At 48.4% G+C, this 22,163-nt stretch overlaps 1 protein-coding gene and 1 pseudogene across 1 annotated transcript; one reads left to right on the top strand and one right to left on the bottom strand.

Annotated features, from left to right (window-relative positions):
• The first annotated feature begins 2,635 nt into the window (after positions 1-2,635).
• On the top strand, positions 2,636-7,308 carry LOC136528125 (cinnamoyl-CoA reductase 1). The gene is made up of 5 exons (XM_066521035.1): positions 2,636-2,895; positions 2,978-3,132; positions 4,016-4,204; positions 4,330-4,682; positions 6,873-7,308. The coding sequence occupies exons 1-5, from the start codon at positions 2,745-2,747 to the stop codon at positions 7,054-7,056; spliced, it is 1,032 nt and encodes a 343-aa protein (XP_066377132.1). The 5' UTR covers positions 2,636-2,744; the 3' UTR covers positions 7,057-7,308.
• An 8,506-nt stretch (positions 7,309-15,814) lies between these two features.
• On the bottom strand, positions 15,815-21,173 carry LOC136527283 (putative disease resistance protein RGA4; annotated as a pseudogene).
• Between the last annotated feature and the right edge of the window lie 990 nt (positions 21,174-22,163).

The following is a 22,163-nucleotide window of genomic DNA, read 5'->3' as shown; positions in this document are numbered from 1 at the left end:
CATATCCGTCATGCTGACATTCCTATAGTTCGGAACGCCCCTGAAAGGTACGTTCTTGGACCTTAGTTGCTCAAGCTCAGTCGCTGTGTAAGGTGGTGGTGGAACATACTGCTGCGCTTCGCTAATTCTGGCCCATGAATCATAGGGGATATCATCTGCAGCCAAATCTGTGAATAGTCTATCCTGAGCATGGACACCTTGCAAAACCTCAGTTGGTACTGGTAATGGCATATTATGTACCGGTACTGGCATGGCATCAGCCGTTGTTGCCATAGCATCTGTACCTCCTTGGTCATCATCAGAATCGTCTGAATCACTGCTAACTATATCATCGATCCTGTCCTCCTCTTCCTGCTCCTCCTCTTCCCGTTCGAACTCATTCACATCGAAGTCATTGCTTATACAGCCTACTGCAGTTGAATGAAACTGCTCTTGCGTCAACTGACCGTCCAAATCCATGTTATCCTGAGTTGCTTCCCCTTCGACCCCTAATTCTTTTTTATTGCCTCCAAAACCATCAATGGATGGGCCGTCCTGAACACCATACATCCTGTACCCATTCTCCACCACCACCTTAGCCATGGGCACATTAGAACCTTGGAGAACCATAGTGTAGCGGGACTAGTGAGCAGGGTCGCGCAAGGGCATGAGGACATAGTGTACCCTAGTCTTCCCAGTATCAAACCTCCCCTTTAGTGTGAAATCACCGTCAAACTTTATATTCAAACGGATACAAAGGTTGTTGAAGCTAGGAGATTGATCAAACCATTTCAATTCTTCTTCCATATCCTCAAACATGCCATCCTCTCTCCTAACACTTCCTCCGTATAAAACTCTAACACAACAATCCATCTGCAGAAGCATTTCAAAATACTTTATTAAGTCGTCGAAATCATCGTACGTAATGTCCATACTAACATTAATATATTTTCTAACTATAACTATACTAACTAATCAAATATTAACATCTATACAAGGCATACTATAACTATACTAACTAAACTACCTAACTTTACTACCTATACTAACTTATTATATTACGTATACTAACTAAACTAACTAACTTTACAAACTATACTAACTATACTTTAATAATTTTACTAACTTTATTAACTGTGCTAACTATATTAGTGGAGTACCTCATTGTAGCACGCAAGATCGGGCCGGAAGGCACGGGCGTAGGGCAGCCGCCGTGCATGGCCGGAGGTTTTGGCCAGAGGGGGAGGCGCGCCGGCACGTCGGCCGTACCCGGCAGCCGGCGGCCTGGCTGCCTGGCTGGCGCGGGCAGGCGGACGCGGCCGCGGTAGACGGCGTGCACGGCGGCGGGCAGGCGCGGGCGAAGGCGGGCGTGGCGGCCAGCCTTGCTGCGCTACTTGGAGAACGGCGACTGCTCGAGCACGCGGGCCGCGGCGGAGGTTATACCCGGCTCTACCGCGCCATGGATCAGGGCGCGGCACTACCGCGCCAAGATCGGTGGCGCGGCAAAGCCCTGCCACGTCAGCGGCGAGCGCTTCTGGTCGCCGCCACGTTAGCCCTCTGCCGTGCCACCATGCATGGCGCGGCATATGCATTTGGCCGCGTCAGGGCAATAGACGCGGACAAAAGTGTTAGTTTAAAAAAAACCGAGAGTGTTAGATTTAAAATTAAGTTAAAAAATGTTAAAATTAAAAAAAAAAATCTGCGATGGGCAGCTAGTGTACTTCACGTGGACGGCCAAGGGACATGGCAACGGTGCCAAATAAAGACGATCAGATCCACAGCAAGCAAGTGTTGAACCGTTAAAAAATAAACTGACGCGTGGGACTTTCCAAATAGATGGAGAATGCAAAATAAAGTATATCTGTTGTGGTGGGTTTTATTTTGCACGTTCCCTACACTCCATGTGCCTCCCACGCTCGCGCCCCGCGCCCACGCGCCTGACCGCGCCCGTGCTACCCCGCGCCTACGCCGCGTGCTAGCACCCCACCGGAGACGAAAACGACGGCAACGGCCTCCCTCTCCGGACTCTCCCCTTCTTTCCTCTACAAATTTGTCGGGCATAGAACGGTTCTAGGGGAGGCAAACTAGCCAGGCGGTGGGGACGAGGGCGGGCGGCTTCGGGTCTTGGTGGCCAGGCCAGGTCAGGACGGGGGCGTCGCGGTCGTGCTCGTCAAAGTTGGAGAAGATAGCGGCGACAGGAGGGAGGGAGGGGAAGGAAGCGGCCGCCGCGGGCAGGGAGCTCCGGCAAGACCCTACCGCACCGCGGTGGGGCGGTGGGGGATGGGCGGCGGCTGGCGCGGACGCGAGGTGGCGGCGCGGACGCAAGGAGAAGAAGAATAGTGCACGAGCTACCCAGCCACACGACGAAGATCTGATGGAGGGCAGAGACGGAGAGAAAGTTACATCGTAACCTTACGGAGCAAAGTCACTCAATCTCAGTCCATGGAGGTGACGCTATCCAGGACGGATTCCTGTGAGGCTGTCACGCTAGATACTAGCTCGCGCGGCACTGGAGCTGGGGGGTGGGGTGGGGGGGTGCGACCAAACTCCTATCCAGCTCGTGGCCGAGACATACTCGAAGTCTTACCAAACACAGACCTCGGGGCCTCCTATAAATAGCCCGCACCAAACACACAATAGAGACGCAGATTAAAGAGAGACAGACAGGACGACAGAGCCCTTGCTTGATTGGGACCAATTTCCTCTCGCCCGCGGTAAGTAACAACAGCGACCCGGTAACCACGCGCGGCGGCGGCGGCGGCGACATGACCGTCGTGGGCGGCGACGACGCGGCGGCCGCGCCCGGGCGCGGGCAGACGGTGTGCGTGACCGGCGCCGGCGGCTACGTCGGGTCGTGGATCGTCAAGCTCCTGCTCGAGAGGGGGTACGCCGTCAGAGGCACCGTGCGCAACCCGGGTAACGTAGATCCATCCATCGTCAGGTCGAATTGCGATCGATCGATATACTCACTGTGTTGTCTGGCGATCGATGGAGGCAGACGACGCGAAGAACGCGCACCTGAGGGCGCTCCCCGGCGCGGCGGAGAGGCTGGCGCTGTGCAAGGCCGACCTGCTCGACTACGACGCGCTGCGGGCGGCCGTCGCCGGCTGTCACGGCGTCTTCCACACCGCGTCGCCCGTCACCGACGATCCGGTACGTGTAACGTATACTACTACTACTTGAATACGGATAGGATCGATCGATCACGGTACATGTCACGTACCGTAACCAGGCTGGCCTTTGGAGTAAACGTTTCTCCTGTACTCCAGTAGGGACCATATACAGCACCTACTGCATGTATTTATTATTCAAAAATAGGATCATCTCAATCATCCAAAATCTCAGTAAAAACATTTACTTCCCAAACAAATGGCTAATTTGGTAACCGTGATCATTGGCTGAATTGTTTTCGAATAAATAGTGCTACTCCAGTAGTAGAATATTTTTTGAGACAAAAGCTGTCTCCTGCATGCATGCATGCGTGCAAAATTTACTCCCTGGAGCCAGATGCGTGCAGCTAGTACAGAGAGGAATAAAAATGCGACCGTTTGCAGTTAGGCCCACTCCTCAGTGACCTTTGCTTCTGTTCTCGTCGCATTTACTCACACGGCATGGCTGGCATGCATGCATGGGCAAGCTCATAGTCATAGGCTCATGGCCAGAGGCGGAGCCACCCCAGCTGCTGCCGGCTGCCGATTGGGCGCTTGGCGCCTCCGCCGCCGCCCGCCAGCCAGCTCCCACTGCCAGGTGGGTGGCGAGGCGCCGAGGCCCCCAGCCACTGGCTCTCGGCCGCCGGCCAGCTTCCAGTTCCAGGTCCTAGCAGACCCAGCCGGCCCTGCTGCAAGCTGTTGAATATTATTGGGGGGATTTTGGATTTGGTGACATCTTGATTCTTGTTGTTTGTTTTGGTCATGGTTGCTGTCACGCGTGCTGTCATGGTTGCCAAAAGCCAAAAAATTTATGGCATAGGCTATTTGTCGGGCTAGATTCACCACTGCTCATAGCAGCGGTTTCCTTTCCGGTCCCATGCATGCAGGAGGAAATGGTGGAGCCAGCGGTGACGGGGACGCGCTACGTCATCGACGCCGCGGCGGAGGCCGGCACGGTCCGCCGCGTCGTCCTGACGTCGTCCATCGGCGCGGTCGCCATGGACCCCAACCGCGCGCCGGACGCCGTCGTCGACGAGTCGTGCTGGAGCGACCTCGAATTCTGCAAGAAGACCAAGGTACGTACGTACGTACAGTCGTCGATCGTACTCCTGCTGCTTCAGTTCCCTTCATGGTTTGCACGCTACATGTTCACCGACCGTGACGACGACGTACGGCCATGGCCCATGCATGATGCATGCAGAACTGGTACTGCTACGGGAAGGCGGTGGCGGAGCAGGCTGCGTGGGAGGCGGCGGCGGCGCGCGGGGTGGACCTGGTGGTGGTGAACCCGGTGCTGGTGCAGGGCCCGGCGCTGCAGCCGACGGTGAACGCCAGCCTCATGCACGTGCTGAAGTACCTCAACGGCTCCGCCAAGACGTACGCCAACGCCGTGCAGGCGTACGTGCACGTCCGCGACGCCGCCGACGCGCACGTCCGCGTCTTCGAGGCGCCCCACGCCGCCGGCCGATACATCTGCGCCGACGCCGTGCTCCACCGCGAGGACGTCGTCAGGACCCTCCGCAAGTTCTTCCCGGACTACCCCGTCCCGGAAAGGTAAGTGTTCGTCAGGACCCTCCGATACATATGCATGTTGCTAGCTGGATATGATGCTCTGTCGATCGTGCACGCACGCCCGCGTGCATGCTTGCTTTGCTCTAATTTCTAGAGGCGTGTAGGGCATGCATGTCTCTGTCTTTCGTTTCAGAATTCAAGCTGCCATGTGGAAATTGAGATAAAAAAAGTGAAAACACGTGAAAATTGTCAATATATAGATAGTGCTCACGTGCTGATAATGTTTGAATATGATGAGGTGAGAATTTGATTATGATGTGCGGTGCATCTTTTGTCAAGGGTGAAAAGAGCATCGGCGGTGGAGTTACGTAGCGCATACTGCAGAACCGATTGGGAAATATGTTGCCCAATCTTTCGCTGTTTTCTTCAGAGTCCAGTGGCTAAGAGTTATATAGACTTCTTTGGCTAGTACATATACTACTTAAAAACTTTTTAAGCGTTCTTTATTATTTATTATTAGTTCACCGTTAATAGATCAACGACGTTATCGATCCTGCCAGGAAAATTCCATTATTCTTCTGCGGTCAAGCATCTATCCGCCTTTTGCTTCGCACGGTACTTTTAAAGTCGTGCAGAAAATACTTTATACCTTTTAGGCCTCGTTCGGTTCCTAAAAATAATTTAGGAAAGCAGTGTTTTTGCCTCTGTCTAGAAGTTCAATTGTGATTTTACCTCTGTTTTTTCAACTTTATAATTTTACTCCTGTTATTTTGAAATGAAGGAGTCGTTTGCCCCTGGTTTGGATGTCCGTTATTTAGAGGCTGATTAAACGATTAAAAAAACAAAACAAATAAAATCAGATGTGAAATGATTGAAATGCCCCCTCCTCTTCATTCTTATCCGCTCGTTCTCTTCGTTGCTATCTGCTCGCGACTGACGCGAAAGCTCCGTGCGGATAGAAGACCGGCGACCGAGCACTGTCGCGGCCGCGTGCCCCTGCGCCCACCGGCCATGGCGCTCCGGCAACCCTGCGCCCGCGCGACGGCGGCCCTCGGCGACCTCGCCCGCCGATCATGGTGCTCCAGCAACCCTGCATCGGCGCGACGGTGGCCCTCGCGACCCCGCGCTCGCAAATATCGATGGGGGCAAATCCGCCCTATTGGGCAGGGCGCGCGACATCGACGGAGGAGGCACGACCGGCGGGCTCGTGGCACGGCGGGCACTGCGGTGGGTGCGGCGGCCGCGACGGGGGCGTGGCTGGGCGGGCGCTGCGGCCATGCGAGCTCGCGGCGTGGCGAGTGCCGCTGGGCGGGCGTCGTGGCATGGCCGGCGGGCTTGAGGGAGAGGGAGGACCTCCTCGCCCAGATACACGCCACCGAAGAAGGAGACAGAGGAGCTCCTCGGTCCCCATGCCACGCCGTCGCTGGAGGGAGGAGATAGGGGGCTCCCCATGCTACCACCGGATCCGACGTCCCCGCGTCGAGCTACCACCGGATCCGCCGTCCACGCTGCGCACCATCGCTGGAGGGAGGAGAGAGGGGGCTCGATCCCCCGCACAACCACTAGATCTGGCCGGGGGAGCGGAGGAGCGTCGCCGGATCTCGCCTCCGGCCGCATCACCCGCCTCGAGCCATGAGGGACGCGGCTGCGTCCCTCACCACCGCGCCACCACGAGCTCCAGCCACCGCGCCGCCGAGGGGAGGAACGCCGCTGGGAGGGGAGTGGTGAGGCGCCGCCGGGCTGGAGAGGGAGAGGGAGGGGGAGGGGGCGCGCGTACGTGAGGAGAGAGTGCGGCGGCCATCGCCCCTTGTGTCGGGCTGGGAGACGCAGAGCGAGAGGGAGAGTAAAATCACAAGGGCATATTTGCCCTTTGGTACAAAAGTTAACACCATTAGGGGAGGATGACAGAATAGGGGCAAAGTGGTGCTTCGTTTTGAATAAGCATGGGCAAATTCACAAAGTTAAAAAAAAAACAGGAGTAAAATCACAATATCGATATAAAATAGGGGTATGGATGCAAGAGCCCCTAAATAATTTCTAGCCCAATGGTTCCGTCGCTAATTTGTATAACGCAGGAATGGTTCCCAGCCTGGAACGGCCCATTCCAGACTAACCGAACGAGGCTTTATGAGTTCTCAGGATTTTCCACCGGTCCGTGTATTGTATTGTAATCAATAGTACGCTTATAACATGTATTAACTTCTTGTTCTTGGATTGCATTTCGTCGCGCAGGTGCTCTGATGAGGTGAACCCAAGGAAGCAGCCGTACAAGATATCCAACCAGAAGCTGAGGGACTTGGGCCTGGAGTTCACTCCGGCGGCGCAGGCCCTGTACGACACCGTCATATGCTTCCAGGAGAAGGGCATCATCCCTATCCCTGCCCCAACGCCGTCACCGGAGCCGGATCAGGCCTGAGCTATCCGTCGTACGGAGTACCTCGTACGTATCACAGCTAGAGGCAGCCAGGCAGGCCCTAAAGAAACAAATTACGCAAACTACTACAGTCGTCGCTGCTTCCATCGGTCTGCTAAAAATATAATATGAGATTGTGGGCGTGTCACAAGCGTTGAGAGTGCAACAGTAACTATCGATCGATGTGACTTTCTATGTTGCTAGCTAGTTGACAGTTGTAATCTCCTAATAAAATAAATTTGCATTGGAGTATCATCCTACATTTGTGTGGTGTGGCTATGTAGTTTACCGGACTTTGCATATATCCTGGGTGGGTGGGTGACAATTGTCTAAAACAATTCAGAAACGAGTGCTCCTTGGGAATGACCCCCGGCCACTTCAGTATTTCAGTCTTTGGAAAAACGTAGTATTCGTCGTCAGGTCCAACTGATCCATTGCTAGCTAGCCCGGCACTGCTGGTACTTGTCGGAACTGGTACTTCTCGGCGGTGCTGGTGCATGCAGCCGTCAGTGAACGCGCGCCAGCCTCATGCACTGGCTCAAGCACCTCAACGCCTCCGTCCAGACGCATGGCAACGTCGTGCTCGTGCTGTCGTGCAGGGGCGCGCGTCGCGTCTTCGAGTTCCCCGACGCCGCTAGCTACAACATGTGCTCCGATCGCATGTTCTTCCCAGAGTGCCCCGTCCCCGAGTACGCCGCAGCTTCACTCGGTCTGTCAGTCTAGCATTGTCGTCGATTATTCATTCTAAATTTCTAATAAGGCCCACTGTTTTCTATACCTATCCTGTTCCTGTCTTTAAGGAAATAATATGTTTTTCAAATTTGATAATGGAAATATCATGGTTTCAAATAATCTCTCAATGTGATGTTTCCAAGGAGAGAGCGGACACCGCCGTCACGCACGACTAGATAAACCAAGACTATGTTTTTGTCACGACCCGGTCGTGACCCATACATAATCATTGACATCATTAGCATTTTAAATTTGGTTTTGAAAAACTACATACAAAATTCTGCATTTTCTGGGCTCTATTGTGCACCCACAGACAATCTGACACTTTTGGATCATTATGGAATGCACAGCCTCAGACTTGTCAGTCCACACACAAACACAAGTCTTGACGAACGGTCTGGCATGTCCTACCGGACGGCGGACGGTCCGACAGAACGCTGCCAACACAAAGTCGAGCTGTACAACTCTAAGCACTCATGGCCCCACTTGACAGCCAGTTGCCCTCCTCTCAGCTTGAGATGGACACAAGGGAGAAACACTCGGTCACTCTCTCTTTCAACCCCTCTCACTCTCTCACTGCAAAGAGGAGAAGGGGATTTTGAGGGGAGGAGAGGCAAGTGATGTCCATGAAGATGACCTAGGATCTTCTAGCAAGAAGAGGAGGAAAAGGTTTCAAGAAGAATAATGCCAACTCACAAAAAAAGGGGGGAGGGGGAGAAGAATTAGCTGAGCTCTACTCACACCACCAAGCACTATGGTTGGATTTCATTTTCGAAGTCCTAAGAACACCGGACAAGAGGAGAAATAGGTTGTTGAAGCTACTATCACTGTAGCCTTCAAGATTAACAAATCAAGCACAATACATAGTAAATACCACATTTTCCCACCACCCTTTTAGTCCTCATACAGAATGTCGCACCGGGTTTTCCGAAGAATACCAAGCGCTAACTATATGTGTGTCCAGGATGTCCACACGACACATATAGCGACAAATATGGAGAATATCAAGAAAAATGCTTTATTATATATCAAACATAATTACAACAGAACTTACAACTATTACAGAAGCATAGCGGAAACTATTCTTAATCTTCTCTTTGGGACTCCATACTCCACAGGGATGGTTGACTGGGGGAAACACTCGCCTGATACTCATGGACTCCACAAGAAACTCTTCATTTGATCCACCATCTGGTACCCATCCGGGATTTTTGTTGATTGTAAAGCAAGTGTGAGCGCACCATACTCAACAAGTATAACATGAGGGGATGCAAGGCTCAAAAGGCTAGACACGGCTGAACTGTGGTAAGCACTTTTAGTTGGTCATATTTTATTTATTAAACCTGTGTCGCTAGGTTATGCTTAAGCTCCCAAGGTGAAAGTATATTTAACATCAAGGTTGATCATATCCCAAACCATCCATAGAACCATCTTTCTCGAAAAGGATCCAGGTCGCTTGTGTCCGTGAGCATGGCTGATATATCAGTTTTATACTCTGCAGAGTTTGTACACTTTCACCACGAGTCATGATTGCCCTTTGCTCGAGGTGAGCAGCCTCTTGACTCACTTCCAAGATAAGTCAGCAGGGATGAAAGGGTTGAGATGGCGACTAGAGGGGGGGTGAATAGTCCTTTTTAAAACTTAATCACGTTGGTTAACCAAAACAAGTGCGGAATTAAAACTATCGGTCCAGCTAAGACTACACCCCTCTATCTATGTTCACTAGCACCTTGCAAAGATACTAATCAAGCAACAAAGGTGCCGGGCTAGCTAGAGCTCACTTAACCAATTCTATGAGCAATGTCACACAAACCTATGCCACTAGTACTTTAAGCAACAAGGGAGCTCCTACACATGCTAGAAAGCAAAAGCACAAAGCCAACTAAGCTCGCTAGCAATGCTCAATAACAAGGCAACCAATACCAAATTAAAGAGCGCAATTACTTAGCTACACAAACTAAGCAATGAGACTAACAAGGTTACATAAACCAAATTAGCCACGCAAGGGAGCTACTTCTATGCTACACAAGCAAGAAGATAATTAGCAACCTACGTAAGCTAACTAATTATTAAAGTAACAACACAAGCTCAATGTATATAAAAGTAATTGCAAGCTTGTGTAACGGGAATGCAAACCAACGGGAAGAACAAGGTTGACACGATGATTTTTCTCCCGAGGTTCACGTGTTTGCCAACACGCTAGTCCCCGTTGTGTCGACCGCTCACTTGGTGGTTCGGCGGCTAATTAGCATCACCCGCTAAGCCCGCACGTCGGACGCTGCAAGAACCTACCCCGGAAGTGAGGGTAGCTCAATGACACGCTTTACTAGAGTTGCTCTTCGCGGCTCTCGCGGGGCGAGCACAATGCCCCTCACAAGCACTTCTCTGGAGCGCCGCACAAGCTTCTTGCACGCTTCGACGGAGACCACCACCAAGCCGTCTAGGAGGTGGCAACCTCCAAGAGTAACAAGCACTACCAGCTTGCAACTCGATCACCTAGTGCCACTCGATGCAACCTCACGATGCAATCGCACTAGAATCGCTCACTCACACAATCGGATGATCGCTGTCAAGTATGTGTGAGATGGAGGGCTCCTAAGCACTCTCAAGCATGGACACAAAGTCCCCCAAGGTGCTCAACTCAATCCATGGCCGAAGGCCACTTCTATTTATAGCTCCAAGGGCTAAACTAGCCGTTACCCCTTCTCTGGGCAAAAATCGGGCCGACCGGACGCTCCGGTCGTGTTGACCGGACGCTGGACCTCAGCGTCCAGTCGCCCGCAGACGCCCACGTGTCCTGATTCCAACGGTTACTTGACCTGACCGGACGCAGTAGCTTCAACTGACCGGACGCAGAAACCTCAGCGTCCGGTCGTTTCCAGTAAGCTCCCCGAGGCGTATTTCTTCGACCGGACACGTCCGGTCCACCTTGACCGGACACAGACCAGCGTCCGGTGCAATACCCTCGGTACTGTGCCGACCGACCAGCTCGACTGGACACATGCTGCCAGCGTCCGGTGCTTTCAGACCCAGCGTCCGGTCAGTTGACCGACGCCAGCGTCTTCGCGACCAACTCGTTCTCACTTCTAACTTCTTCACCCTTGCTCCAATATGCCAACCACAAGAACTTGCATCCGGCGCAATAGAAAATAGGCATTCCATTTTCCCGAAAGCGCCGAATCCATCTCAACCCTGCAAACACCACCTCCTTTGTAAATGTGCCAACACCACCAAGTGTACACCACCATGTGTATGTGTGTTAGCTTTTCACAATCATTTCCCAAAGGATGTTAGCCACTCAACTTGCCACACCACTCGATCCTAGCGACGATGCAAAGTTAGATCACTCGAGTGGCACTAGATGACCGACATGCAAACAAGTTTGCCCCTCTTAATAGTACGGCCATCTATCCTAAACCTGGTCATAAACTTCTCTACACACCTATGACCGGTGAAATGAAATGCCCTAGGTTATACCTTTGCCTTGCGCATTTCATTCCATCTTCTTCAATGTCGATGCAACACATGCACCAACATGATCAACAATGATATGATCCACTTCATATCATCACGTGATCATATTGGTTCATCGATCTTGACTTCACTTGCTCTTCACCGTTGCCATCGTCCATCGGCACCAAGTCTTGCTCAAGCTTCACCGCCACGCGGTCCATCACTCCAAAGCCTTTGACTTGCCCTTCACGCTTGCAACCGATCCATCAAGCCAAGTCTTGTCTTGATCTTCTCCACCTTGATCACATGACTCAATGTCATGTCTCATGTGCAATAAGCTCCTTCATCATCACATGTGTGAGCTTTGCAACATCTCCAAGCCATTTTCACCTCCATGGCATATGTTGCTCACACACATGTACCTGTGGACTAATCACCTGTGTATCTCACATAAACACAATTAGTCCACCTAAGTTGTCACTCAATTACCAAAACCAAACAAGGACCTTTCAAGGGATCACTATGAAGCTTTTCACCAGTCGTTCTAATAAGTAGCAGCCACTAAGGTTTTAGCCGTCTAGCCGTATGCAGCCCTCCTCTAGGAGTGGCACTCATGGTCGAGGCATGGTACACACCCTAGCAGGAAAAGAAACATACCAACTAGTGCCCCCCTCTTGCCCTTTTGGTAAGCTGCTGACGGACTAGAATAGATCAAGATACTAGGCTAAGACTAGATCCATGTAGTTCTCGTGGTTGTACGGTAAGGCCTTGTTTGCCACTTTAAGATTCAGTCCTTACGGAGGGCAGACTAGAGCACCCAAAAAGGCCCAATGCTCTAGCCCCCTTATGTCCATGTTGCTAAAAACCATCTTTTTAATACCATGTTGCATATATCTTTAATTGTATTCTTTAGTCAATATTAGTTGGAGCAAACTAAGCATACTACCCACATGCAAAACCCATTGGTAAATCAAGGACAGGATAATCAATATCAAGGTAAATAGACTCCAGGCGGTTCATTAACATATGCATATGAATTAAGATTGCATTAAAGTGAACAGGTAACAAGGAGCTTCATATTATACTTGCCTTAACTTGCTTTCCTCCGAAGCAATACGCTCAAAAGCCTTTAGTATTCAACTTTTAATCTTCTGCTTCCAATTCTCAGCTTCTAGTCTTCAGAGAACAGCTTCTTAATCACCACGTAAACCTCATCGATTGACTGAACCATATATCACCACACATACATACATACATGGCATACAACAAGAATATATGAGAACAGTACACCAACCAACAAAATAAGCAAAACAGGGTATCGCTACGAACACACAAATGCAAAAGACACGCTATATGTGATTCAACGAAAAAGCGACCATCGAAGGATTTTTAGTGCAACGAAAAATAAAACCTATCCATTTAACTTATTTTAACTTGTAGAAACACATATAAATATTTTCATTAATCAACTTGATTCATTGCTTAAGAAAGAGCGTAGTATAAAACCTATATTGACTTTATATTCCAAAAACGATGCAAGTGATAGTATTAATAAAATTAACTTTTTAACTACCAAAACACATTTGAGTAACATGAGAACCACTAATGCCACTACGTAGAACACACCAATAACGAAACTACGGTACAAAAGAAACGACTACCGGAGTTCTATATTATAAAAGAAAAGCCTAAATGCTTCATTTATTTTAATTAAGAAAAACCATGTGAAGGTGTTATTAATTTAGATTATTTAAAACATAATTTAATCTGAAGCCCGAGTTGAAACTACCCATGTTTTATTTCTAAACAATGTCATATAATTTAATCAAGCTAAGCTACATCTTTGCAAAATAAAGTATATGTGAAAGCAACTAAACGAGCTTATCACATATGCAACATGTTTAACTCATCAAATTTTGTTTATAAATATCTCGATACCATTTATGCTAATTCAATTTTAACTTGCAAATACAAGTTGACATGTGAGAGCACATAATCAAATTGTATATGACATGTTGTTAAACTAAGCAAATCAAGAAAAGGCCGACGATGGAGCCTGTTGTTGCAAAGATTAAGGGCTTGGGCAAAGTCTACATCACTCTCGCTGTAACCATCTTGCTTCAAGATCTGATTGACTTGGGCCATCTCCTCGGCATCAGTGGCTTGATGGGCCTTATGCGCCCTAGTATCCCTGATAATGTCGCTCAGGTCATTAAGGCAGTCATCAAGGGTTGGAGTCCTGCTACTCTTCTTACTGTGAGGACTGTTAAAGGAATGGTCCCTAGTGACTCTCTTGGAGGACTGACCAACACTACGTGGTTGTACGAGCTCAGTTGGACAAGGCTTGAGAAGTCTGAGGACTTGCACTACTGGGTGTACGGTCAGGTTGATGTCCCCCTATAGATACCAACTCGCCCCTGTCACATGGGGTGCGTCCCAAAATCAAGATCAGTTGCTCACAGCATTGTGGACATCTGAACCTCTCACGAGCAGTTTGGCTACTTTCCTGCACGTGATCTAGGGATGACCATGTTAGTAGTCAGTTAGTGCGAACCTAAATGCTAATAAGAGTCAACGAAAAGGGTGTAGTTAGTACCCCGGTGCCTGCGGCATACCAACCGGGGTCAGTTGTCACCTCTCCAGTATGCGGGGCACGGCCTAGCCCAGTATGGATCTAACCATCACGCCAATTGAAATACACCCTTTTCAGCTCGTTGTACTTGTTCTGGAGCTATTTCTTGTTGTACCCGAGCCTTGTGGCATGGTTAAAGGCACGATGGACATTTGTCCACCCGATAGGGGTTGGGGTATTCTTGCCCCGGTGACATAGGTTTTTCTGCTGAGTGATTAGCTCAAGAAACAATGAGCAGGTTCTATCATCCCAGCTAGCACGATCACGGTTCATCTGATGCAATGTTCGACATTCCAATGTATTATGTGTTAAGTAATCTACTGCTCCCCTTGTGTGAACGCACAGCAGGGACAGGCAGCGCCAAAAAGGGCTCCCTGCTGTTGCATTGTAGCAGTTGCAGGGGCAGGCGCCGAATGGCTCACCCGTCGCACTATAGCCACAGCAGGAGCAGGCGCCAAAGTCAGCCCTGCCATCACATCTAGTCACTGTAGCAGCATGACAGCCTGACATGTCTGTACTAGAATTAGATGGATAGAGTTGTATATATAGTTTGCCACTGTAACTCAGTAAGGAGAGCGAGTTTAGTTTTGCCATCTACTCTGCAGAGCTCCGGCCAATGCTGGTGCTTGTGCTGTGTGTGTACTCTATTGTCCCTCACTTCTTCTACCTCTAGCCATAGTATGTGGTCGGACAACGATAGTCGTGGTCGGCAACGTTGGTGAGTGGTCGACTCACCCGTGCCGGTGATCCTGTGGGCTAACATTATGTACATGGATGCTATGGAAATAGAAAAAAGATGTTCCTAGCATTACACAAAGAAGGGATTGGGCGAAGGAAAAGGGAACTTGCCTTTCCAAAATGCTTGCGGCGTTTTGAACGGAGGTTGTACTGCCTAGCTGCAGGTGGAGAGCACGATGAAGTCGACGACGCTGCCAGTATGGGCAACGTTGAGCACCAGCGGATGAAAGGTCCCTTAATTCTCTGCAGCGTAAACATAGAGCATAATGTTTAGGTTCAACAAAATATAATGCATGAACAACAGGCGATAGTACTCTTAAAACCGTCTACCAAGTTGTGCATATGAACATTATAAACCATACAAGATTATTATTTGTAAACTAGGCAACAAGGACATATGAACTCAAATTTGTAGCCGCCAACAGATATACACATAGAAATAGGACGTTATCAAAATACAAATGGGGTACAAACTCAAGAAAGCAATTACAACAGCTAAGTTAAAACAAATATAACAATTAGAGAGGAGAGTAAGCCAAACTCACCACTAATGGTAGCATATTTGAAAGATAGCTCAAATCAAAGGAAACGGCGTCGATGGAGGCGGGTTCGGGTGGGAGGCGGAGCTCAATGTCACCGAGGCTGTCGACGGCGAGACTCGGCATCACGGTGTACAGAGGCGGACGGGGACCGATCCACTGATCAACGACGGGGCCCGGCGACGCGGCGGTCACGACCGCCGAGACTCGCGCGCAGAGACGCGGACGAGCGGCGAGACTGTGGCAGAACCCTAGCCGCGCAAAGCGAAGGGTAAAAAAGGAGGGAGTGAGTGGCACGCAGTGCCTGGCGTTGCTTTTTGTCCAGCCGGTTTCTGGAAATTTAAAACCCGATTTCCTCTATAAATTCTCCGATCTAAATGGCAGAGAAGTTTCCATATTTCTACCTTTTCTTGTTGGAGGGGCGACCGTCCGTTGAACTACCAAAAAAGGGTAAACCAATGTGATCATAACATTGTAGGTGCTTGCGATGGGACGGATGCGACTTCCCTCATAAGTAATGGGTGGCATAGCCCGTAGCAGAAGTCCCCTTTTTTTATCCATTTCTTTATTACCCCAGAGGGGCCCGCCCTGGTGGGACCGAGAGAAAGAAAGGACGGGCTGGGGCTGGGCTGATAAGCCTAAGCACATCCAGCCCAGCAAGCCGTTTCATGCCAACCCAACGGGGTGCATGTGCAGTCTGGTAACAATCCTACAATGAACCACCTAGTTATTGTCCTCAAGCTCGCGTGTGCAGCCCAAGTCCAGGTCCAGTAGTTAGTTGGATTTTAATTTGTGATGCTGCCCTGAACTGAAACAGAGCACTCGCAGCTTGCCTGGCAGTTATCCTCGCCACGTAGTCATGTAGGGAAAATAGTACATCACTGAACTGCTACCTGTGTTTTTTTTCTACTGTGCTAGAGCACAATGCAAACTCAAACACATTTCATTTCAACAGGAAAACAGAAGGTCCAAGAAATGGTGGAGAGCTAGCCTGGAGCTCTGTTTGCTAAATAAATTCTTCAGCTTGCAGTCTATAGGACTTGCTCTCTGCTCAAACTCGATCAGGGCCTGCGATCAGCTCCTTCCTTGCAGTAGTAGCCCTCTCACCTTTGAGTACTTTATTTATTGGAAGATTAGCTTTACTGGAGAATACATTCTCCAATCAGACGACTTTATTTACTCACTAAGAAAGGTTTATGCAATACATTCATCAATCAGACGACTTCACCGGAGATTAATTTGCTTCAGAAAGGGTGCCGCAAGAACGACCAATCATTTGCAGATTCTGGAAACGATACTACGAGGAAGTCAGCATCATTGGAATTTCCAAAAGTAAAAAAAGAGAATTCATTAAGCATGTTGATATAACGAACCTTGGTTGCAACTTTCATCTAGTCCTCACTTCTCAATCTGAAGCACTCCAGCTTACTCATTAATGCTGCAATTCTCCCTGTAGGCACCGGTTCTGCAGGCCTTGATCATAGATGATGTTAGAATTTATATATGCATGTAAATGAATGTGGAATTAGAGACATTGCTGGTGAAGTGCCATGGTCCACCGTCCAAGTATTATTACTATTATTATAGTCTCCTAAATTCGTATATGTAGGGACCAAAAAATGACATATATAAAAAGATATCTATGTAAATATTAATGTGGCCGGCGTGTTGATTCTTAAACTTTGCATGTACGTACGTGTTTACCCATCTGTGTTTCAATGCGTGCACTTCATGGCTCACTAAATCTTCTGTACATGGTTGAATAGATGTTCTGCACACTTCATTATTTTAAGGTTTTTTATTTATCTGTAAATCGCGTCACGTCTTGTGATAACTAATACTAGAATAATAACAATCGAGCTCCTGGCCATTTATATTAAATTAGTTAAAATGAAACCAAGAAATTAAGTAGAGATTACCTTGAAGAAGATGGTGGAAGCTGCTTTATACCGGGACATTGAGTAATGATAAGAACTCTGAGAGACGTGACCTCTCCTGACACGGAAACAAGACGGCCGCAACCCGAAATCTTCAAGGTCTCGATGGACGGAGGAAGGTTGGCAACCTCTGTCAAGCCACCGCACCTCCATATCTCTAGAGATTCTAGGCATGGAAAGAAGCAATGGTTACTGTCGGTTGATGATGACTGCTTCAGTACTACAGATGTACAGCCTGTTCGTTTGCTCGTAAATGACCGTAAATTTTCAGCCGGGAACAGTGTTTTTCTCTCGTACCAAACCAGCCAGCAGTAAATAATCCACGATACGATACGGTCTCCCGAACAGGCTGGTAGATGCTCCATCGGACATGGACGACCCTGCAGCGATCAATGATGATGACGTTTCCAGCCCCGTCGTGTCCTGCTGCTCACCGAATGCAATGGATTTGAGACTCTTGCACTCCTCAACAAGTAACGTCTTGAGAGATGTCTATAGGTTTGGGACCTGTACCAAAGATTCACAGTGAAATAACATTAGGGACTCCAGACGTGGCAGGAGGGTTCCACTCCGTTGTACGAGAGCAGATTGCTCAGGAGAAGCTTCATCTTCCGTGAGTCCTGTCAGTTTGTTGCACTCGCGAATCTCTAACGTCCTCAAGGATACTAGGCCCTGGAACAATTTCTCTGGCCAGTAGACTAGAGCATCGCACTCATAAATGTCCAATGTTGCTAGCTGTCCAAAACATTTCCATAGCGCCAGTGCACTCGAGCCAGAGAAGAAAAGGTCACACCCTCCTAAGCACAGATCTCCCAGGGGGGATTTATGCTCACGTACTACCACCAGTTCGGCAGATTTTTCTTCTTTATTTGTTGCACTCGAACAAGTAACATTTCCATAGCGCCAGTGCACTCGAGCCCAATAGTTCTACATTTATTAGCCTCGGTGCTTCCGGAAAAGTAGTCAACTCTGGGCAACCAATAACTTCTAGTTGCTCAAGCGAAGGAAATGTTACTTGTTCTCCTAAAGATCCTTGGACCGCCTCCCATCTGTGAAACATGTCCAGACCACTTAAACACATTCCCTTCAATGCTGGAAACGGGGAGCGGCACTCGGCGCCATCTCTACCGGATGATTTTTTAATCACCGACGCTTTTGGTAATGCTAAGAGCTTTTTACAAAGCACGATCCGTAGATTCTCAACCTCAGGAAATAATATCTGCTCCTCTCCTTGCACCTCATTCCTATCCCACCACATCTCAAAATTTGGCATATTCTTCAACGACATCATCTTCAGTTTCTGAAACTTGGACGGGGCACCACCGCTGAACAAGCAATGTAAATTTTGTAGGTTGCTCAGGTGAAGAAACTGGAGGGACGGTAACTGCCAGAGTGCAGGAAGCTTCTCGAGATTTTGGCAATCTTCTAACTCGAGCTCCACCATGCCTTGCAACTCAAGCATCCATGTTGGAATACCACTGCTACTGCAGCAATACATCCTCAGAGCCTTTAGCCCATCATGAGGTCGGAGGCCTTCCAGCACCTCCTTATGTGCCTCCTTGTCATTATCGTCAGACCATCTTAATGTTAGTTCTTCCAGCCTTTTCTTGTCCCAGAGTTTTGCTGCTTTTGCATCTGCTCCTGTCGCATTTTCAAGCTTCCTTAGCTCCAGCTGGCCACCAAGGTCCAAGTTCTTCAGCGCTTCCATGTTACTGCAACCCGAGCCAGTACCTAATACAAAGCATGTAAGCGTCTGCAGGGAAGTGAGGTGTCCGAGGTTTGGAGGCATGCTCGTTAACTTCGGACATCCGTGAGTGTAGAGGTGACGGAGGGCAGTCATATACTTTATTCCCTTTGGAAGTTGTTGAAGACGTGCACAATAAGATAGGTTCAATGTTTGCAGATGATACAGGATGGTAATGTCTTCAGGAAGTGCTACAATATTACTTCTTGAGAGATCAAGATACCTTAGGTGATGAAGATATTTCGGCTTTAGAAATCGACCTTGCCGTGTCTTTAAGGCTCGCACAGGCCTCAAATATTTTGATAATTTCTGCACATCTGCTATTTTGGATCTATCACATATTAGTGTCTGGATAGCTGGAGACCCTTTCTCTATGGAAGCATTCAAAACATTTTCTTCAATGTCAACTGATAGAAATAAATGGCGAGCGGAGTATGGAAAATCCTCACTTTGGCTCAGTTTTGTATCTATTGCAGCACATTCTTTTCCCATTGAATCCTGTGCAACATCATGCATAAGGTCATGGATTTTACAAGTAATTTGTCTGTAAAATTTGTCTTGTTGCACCTCCTGAAAAAATGACCTTTGAGCTAGCTCATTGAAAATTTGTTTACCAATGTCTTCAGGACACACTCTTTTTTGCTCCGGGATAAAACTATTAGCCATCCATAGTCGGATCAGCATTTCCACATCAATCTCATGATCCTTAGGAAACATAGCACAAAAGGCAAAGCACTGTCGCATATGTGGTGGCAAGCAATTGTAACTGAGCTTGAGTACTGGTAAGATTCCATTTTCGTCATCACAAATTGTGCTTCGGTTTAATACCGCCTCCCATTCTTGCACAGTATTCTTAGTACGAAGTACAGAGCCCAATGCTGTAGCAGCTAAAGGAGAACCGGAACATCTCTTCGCAACATCACCAACCATACTGAGTAGCTGATCATCAGGCTTTTGTGCTTGCACACTAAATGCTTCTTTCTCGATAATTTTTTCTATGTAGCTTTGTTCCAAGTGCTTGATGTTATGGGCTTCGATTGTCCCCATGAACCGAGCAATTTCTTCATCACGAGTTGTTGTCAAAACTGAGCTACCGGGGGCACCATGATGAAGGTAGGACCTCAACTTATCCCACTTGTTGGCCTCACGGTTCCATACATCATCTAGTACAAGGAGATACTTCTTCCCACTCACTGCACTTTTAAAACATTTCCATTGTTGAACCACTAGTCATTTGATAGCCATTCTTTTTAGCCTCTTTCACTATTGTTTCAAACAGGGAATCCACATCAAAGTTTCCCGACACACACACCCAGATCTGAACCTCGAAGTGCTTCTGAATGGCGAAGTCCTTGTAAACAAGCTGCGCTAATGTGGTCTTGCCCATCCCACCCATTCCTACTATTGGAAGGACTGTGAGACCCACATTGCCCCCTTGGCCAAGCAATGCATCAACAATCTCCTTCTTCTCTTTTGCTCTTGAGTCACTTGCAATGTTCACATAATTGTCTGGCATGTTAGGATTTGTCCGCCTCCACTTCATGGACATTGGTGGCTGTGGTTTGAATTCGAATCTAAAGGTATTCATCTCTGCTATGAGGACATCAATTTCTTGCAAAATCATACGGAGCTTGTTTGCCATCCTATGACGGAACACAAACCGGTTGTGAGAAGGGAAGAGCTTTATGACATCCATACCGAACTCCTTGTAGTGCCCCTCTGCCTTTGCCTTGCGGCGGAGTGCCTCGTACTTGAACTCGTCAAGGACATCGTTCGCCTTGTAGGCCACGGTCCGGAGCTCCTCAAGCCAAGCTTTCGCCCCCTCTCTGTTTTTCGCTGCCTGCTCCTCGGCGTCAGTGATGACGTCCAGGACGGCGGGCAGCTTGCGCTTGAGGAGCTTGTGCTGCTCCTCCATGCCCTCCATGACCTTGTACTGGTCCAGGAGGTGGCTGGAGGCCTTCTCCTTCACCATGGACACCAGCGGCCCGACCACCATGGTGGCCAGTACCTCCGCCATCGGAACTCCTGGAGCTCGATCAGAACACGGGTGCAGGGTGCAAGGAAGCACAGCTGCTGGGTGGTGAAGGGAGTGGATGTGGATCTGATGAGGAGCTGCTTTGGAGGAAGACCAGTAACGCGTGCGCTGATTTTCTATTAAGTTGCTACCAGCCAAGTGGCTCTGCTTGGTTAGTTGCATCGACCAGAACAATATGATGTAGAAGTATGGCTTGCAGGTGAGGCGCGCTATACTGTAGCCGGCCTAATGAACAATTTGATAGCCAAGTGGCTATCAGCTCCTTCCTTGCAGTACTAGCCCTCTCACCTTTGAGCACTTTATTGCAAGACTAGCTTTACTGGATAATACATTCTTCAATCAGACGACTTTACTCGCTAAGAAAGGTTATGCAATTTATTCTTTAATCAGACGACTTCACTGGAGATTAATTAGCTTCAGGAAGGTTCACGCAAGAACGACCAATCATTTACAGAGTCTGCAAACAATCCTACGAGGAAGTCAGCTTCAAGAGCTAGCATCACTGGAATTTCAAAAAAGAAGAAGGGCAGTCATCAAGCATGCTGATATTACATACGAACCATGGTTACAACTTTCATCTAGTCCTGACTCCTCGATCTGAAGCACCCCAGCTTATTCATTAATGATGCGATTCTCCCAGTAAGCCCTGATCATAGATGATGTTAGAATTTATATATGCATGTAAATGAAGGTGGAATTAGAGACATTGCTGGTGAAGTGCCATAGTCCACCGTCCAAATATTACTATTATTATTATTATCCTAAATTCGTATGTAGGCACCAAAAAGTGACATATTATATACAAAAAGATATCTATGTAAATATTAAGACGGCCGGCGTGTTGATTCTTAAACTTTGCATGTACGTACGTATTTACCCATCTTTTTTAGATAATGGATAAAACAATATCCGGCCTCTACATCCATAGATGTACGCAGCCCATTATTACAAAGTTTTGGAGGAAAAAGAGAGAGCCGGTCTTATAGATCGACCCGGACGCTAATTCAAATAGTATAAATGTTTCCATCCTTTATTGGATATCTCTAAAGCAATTATTTCTAATTTCTTGCTCATCGTAGAGAGCGCGTCCTTGACTATCTCATCACGCTGCAGCTGGGCCCAAGAGCGTAACTAATACGCTCCTCTGAAAATTACCTGCATCATAGAGTTAGATCTCATTTGATACCCATCTGCTGCGTGCATTTCATGGCTCACTAGATCTCCTGTACATGGTTGAATAGATGTTCTATACACTTCATTATTTTAAGGTTTTTTATTTATCTGTAAATCGCGTCACGTC

Source organism: Miscanthus floridulus, chromosome 19 (assembly GCF_019320115.1).
Source record: "Miscanthus floridulus cultivar M001 chromosome 19, ASM1932011v1, whole genome shotgun sequence".
Taxonomy (NCBI): Eukaryota; Viridiplantae; Streptophyta; class Magnoliopsida; order Poales; family Poaceae; genus Miscanthus; species Miscanthus floridulus.
Note: the sequence above shows the minus strand (reverse complement) of the source record. Positions and strands in the feature narration are given on the sequence as shown.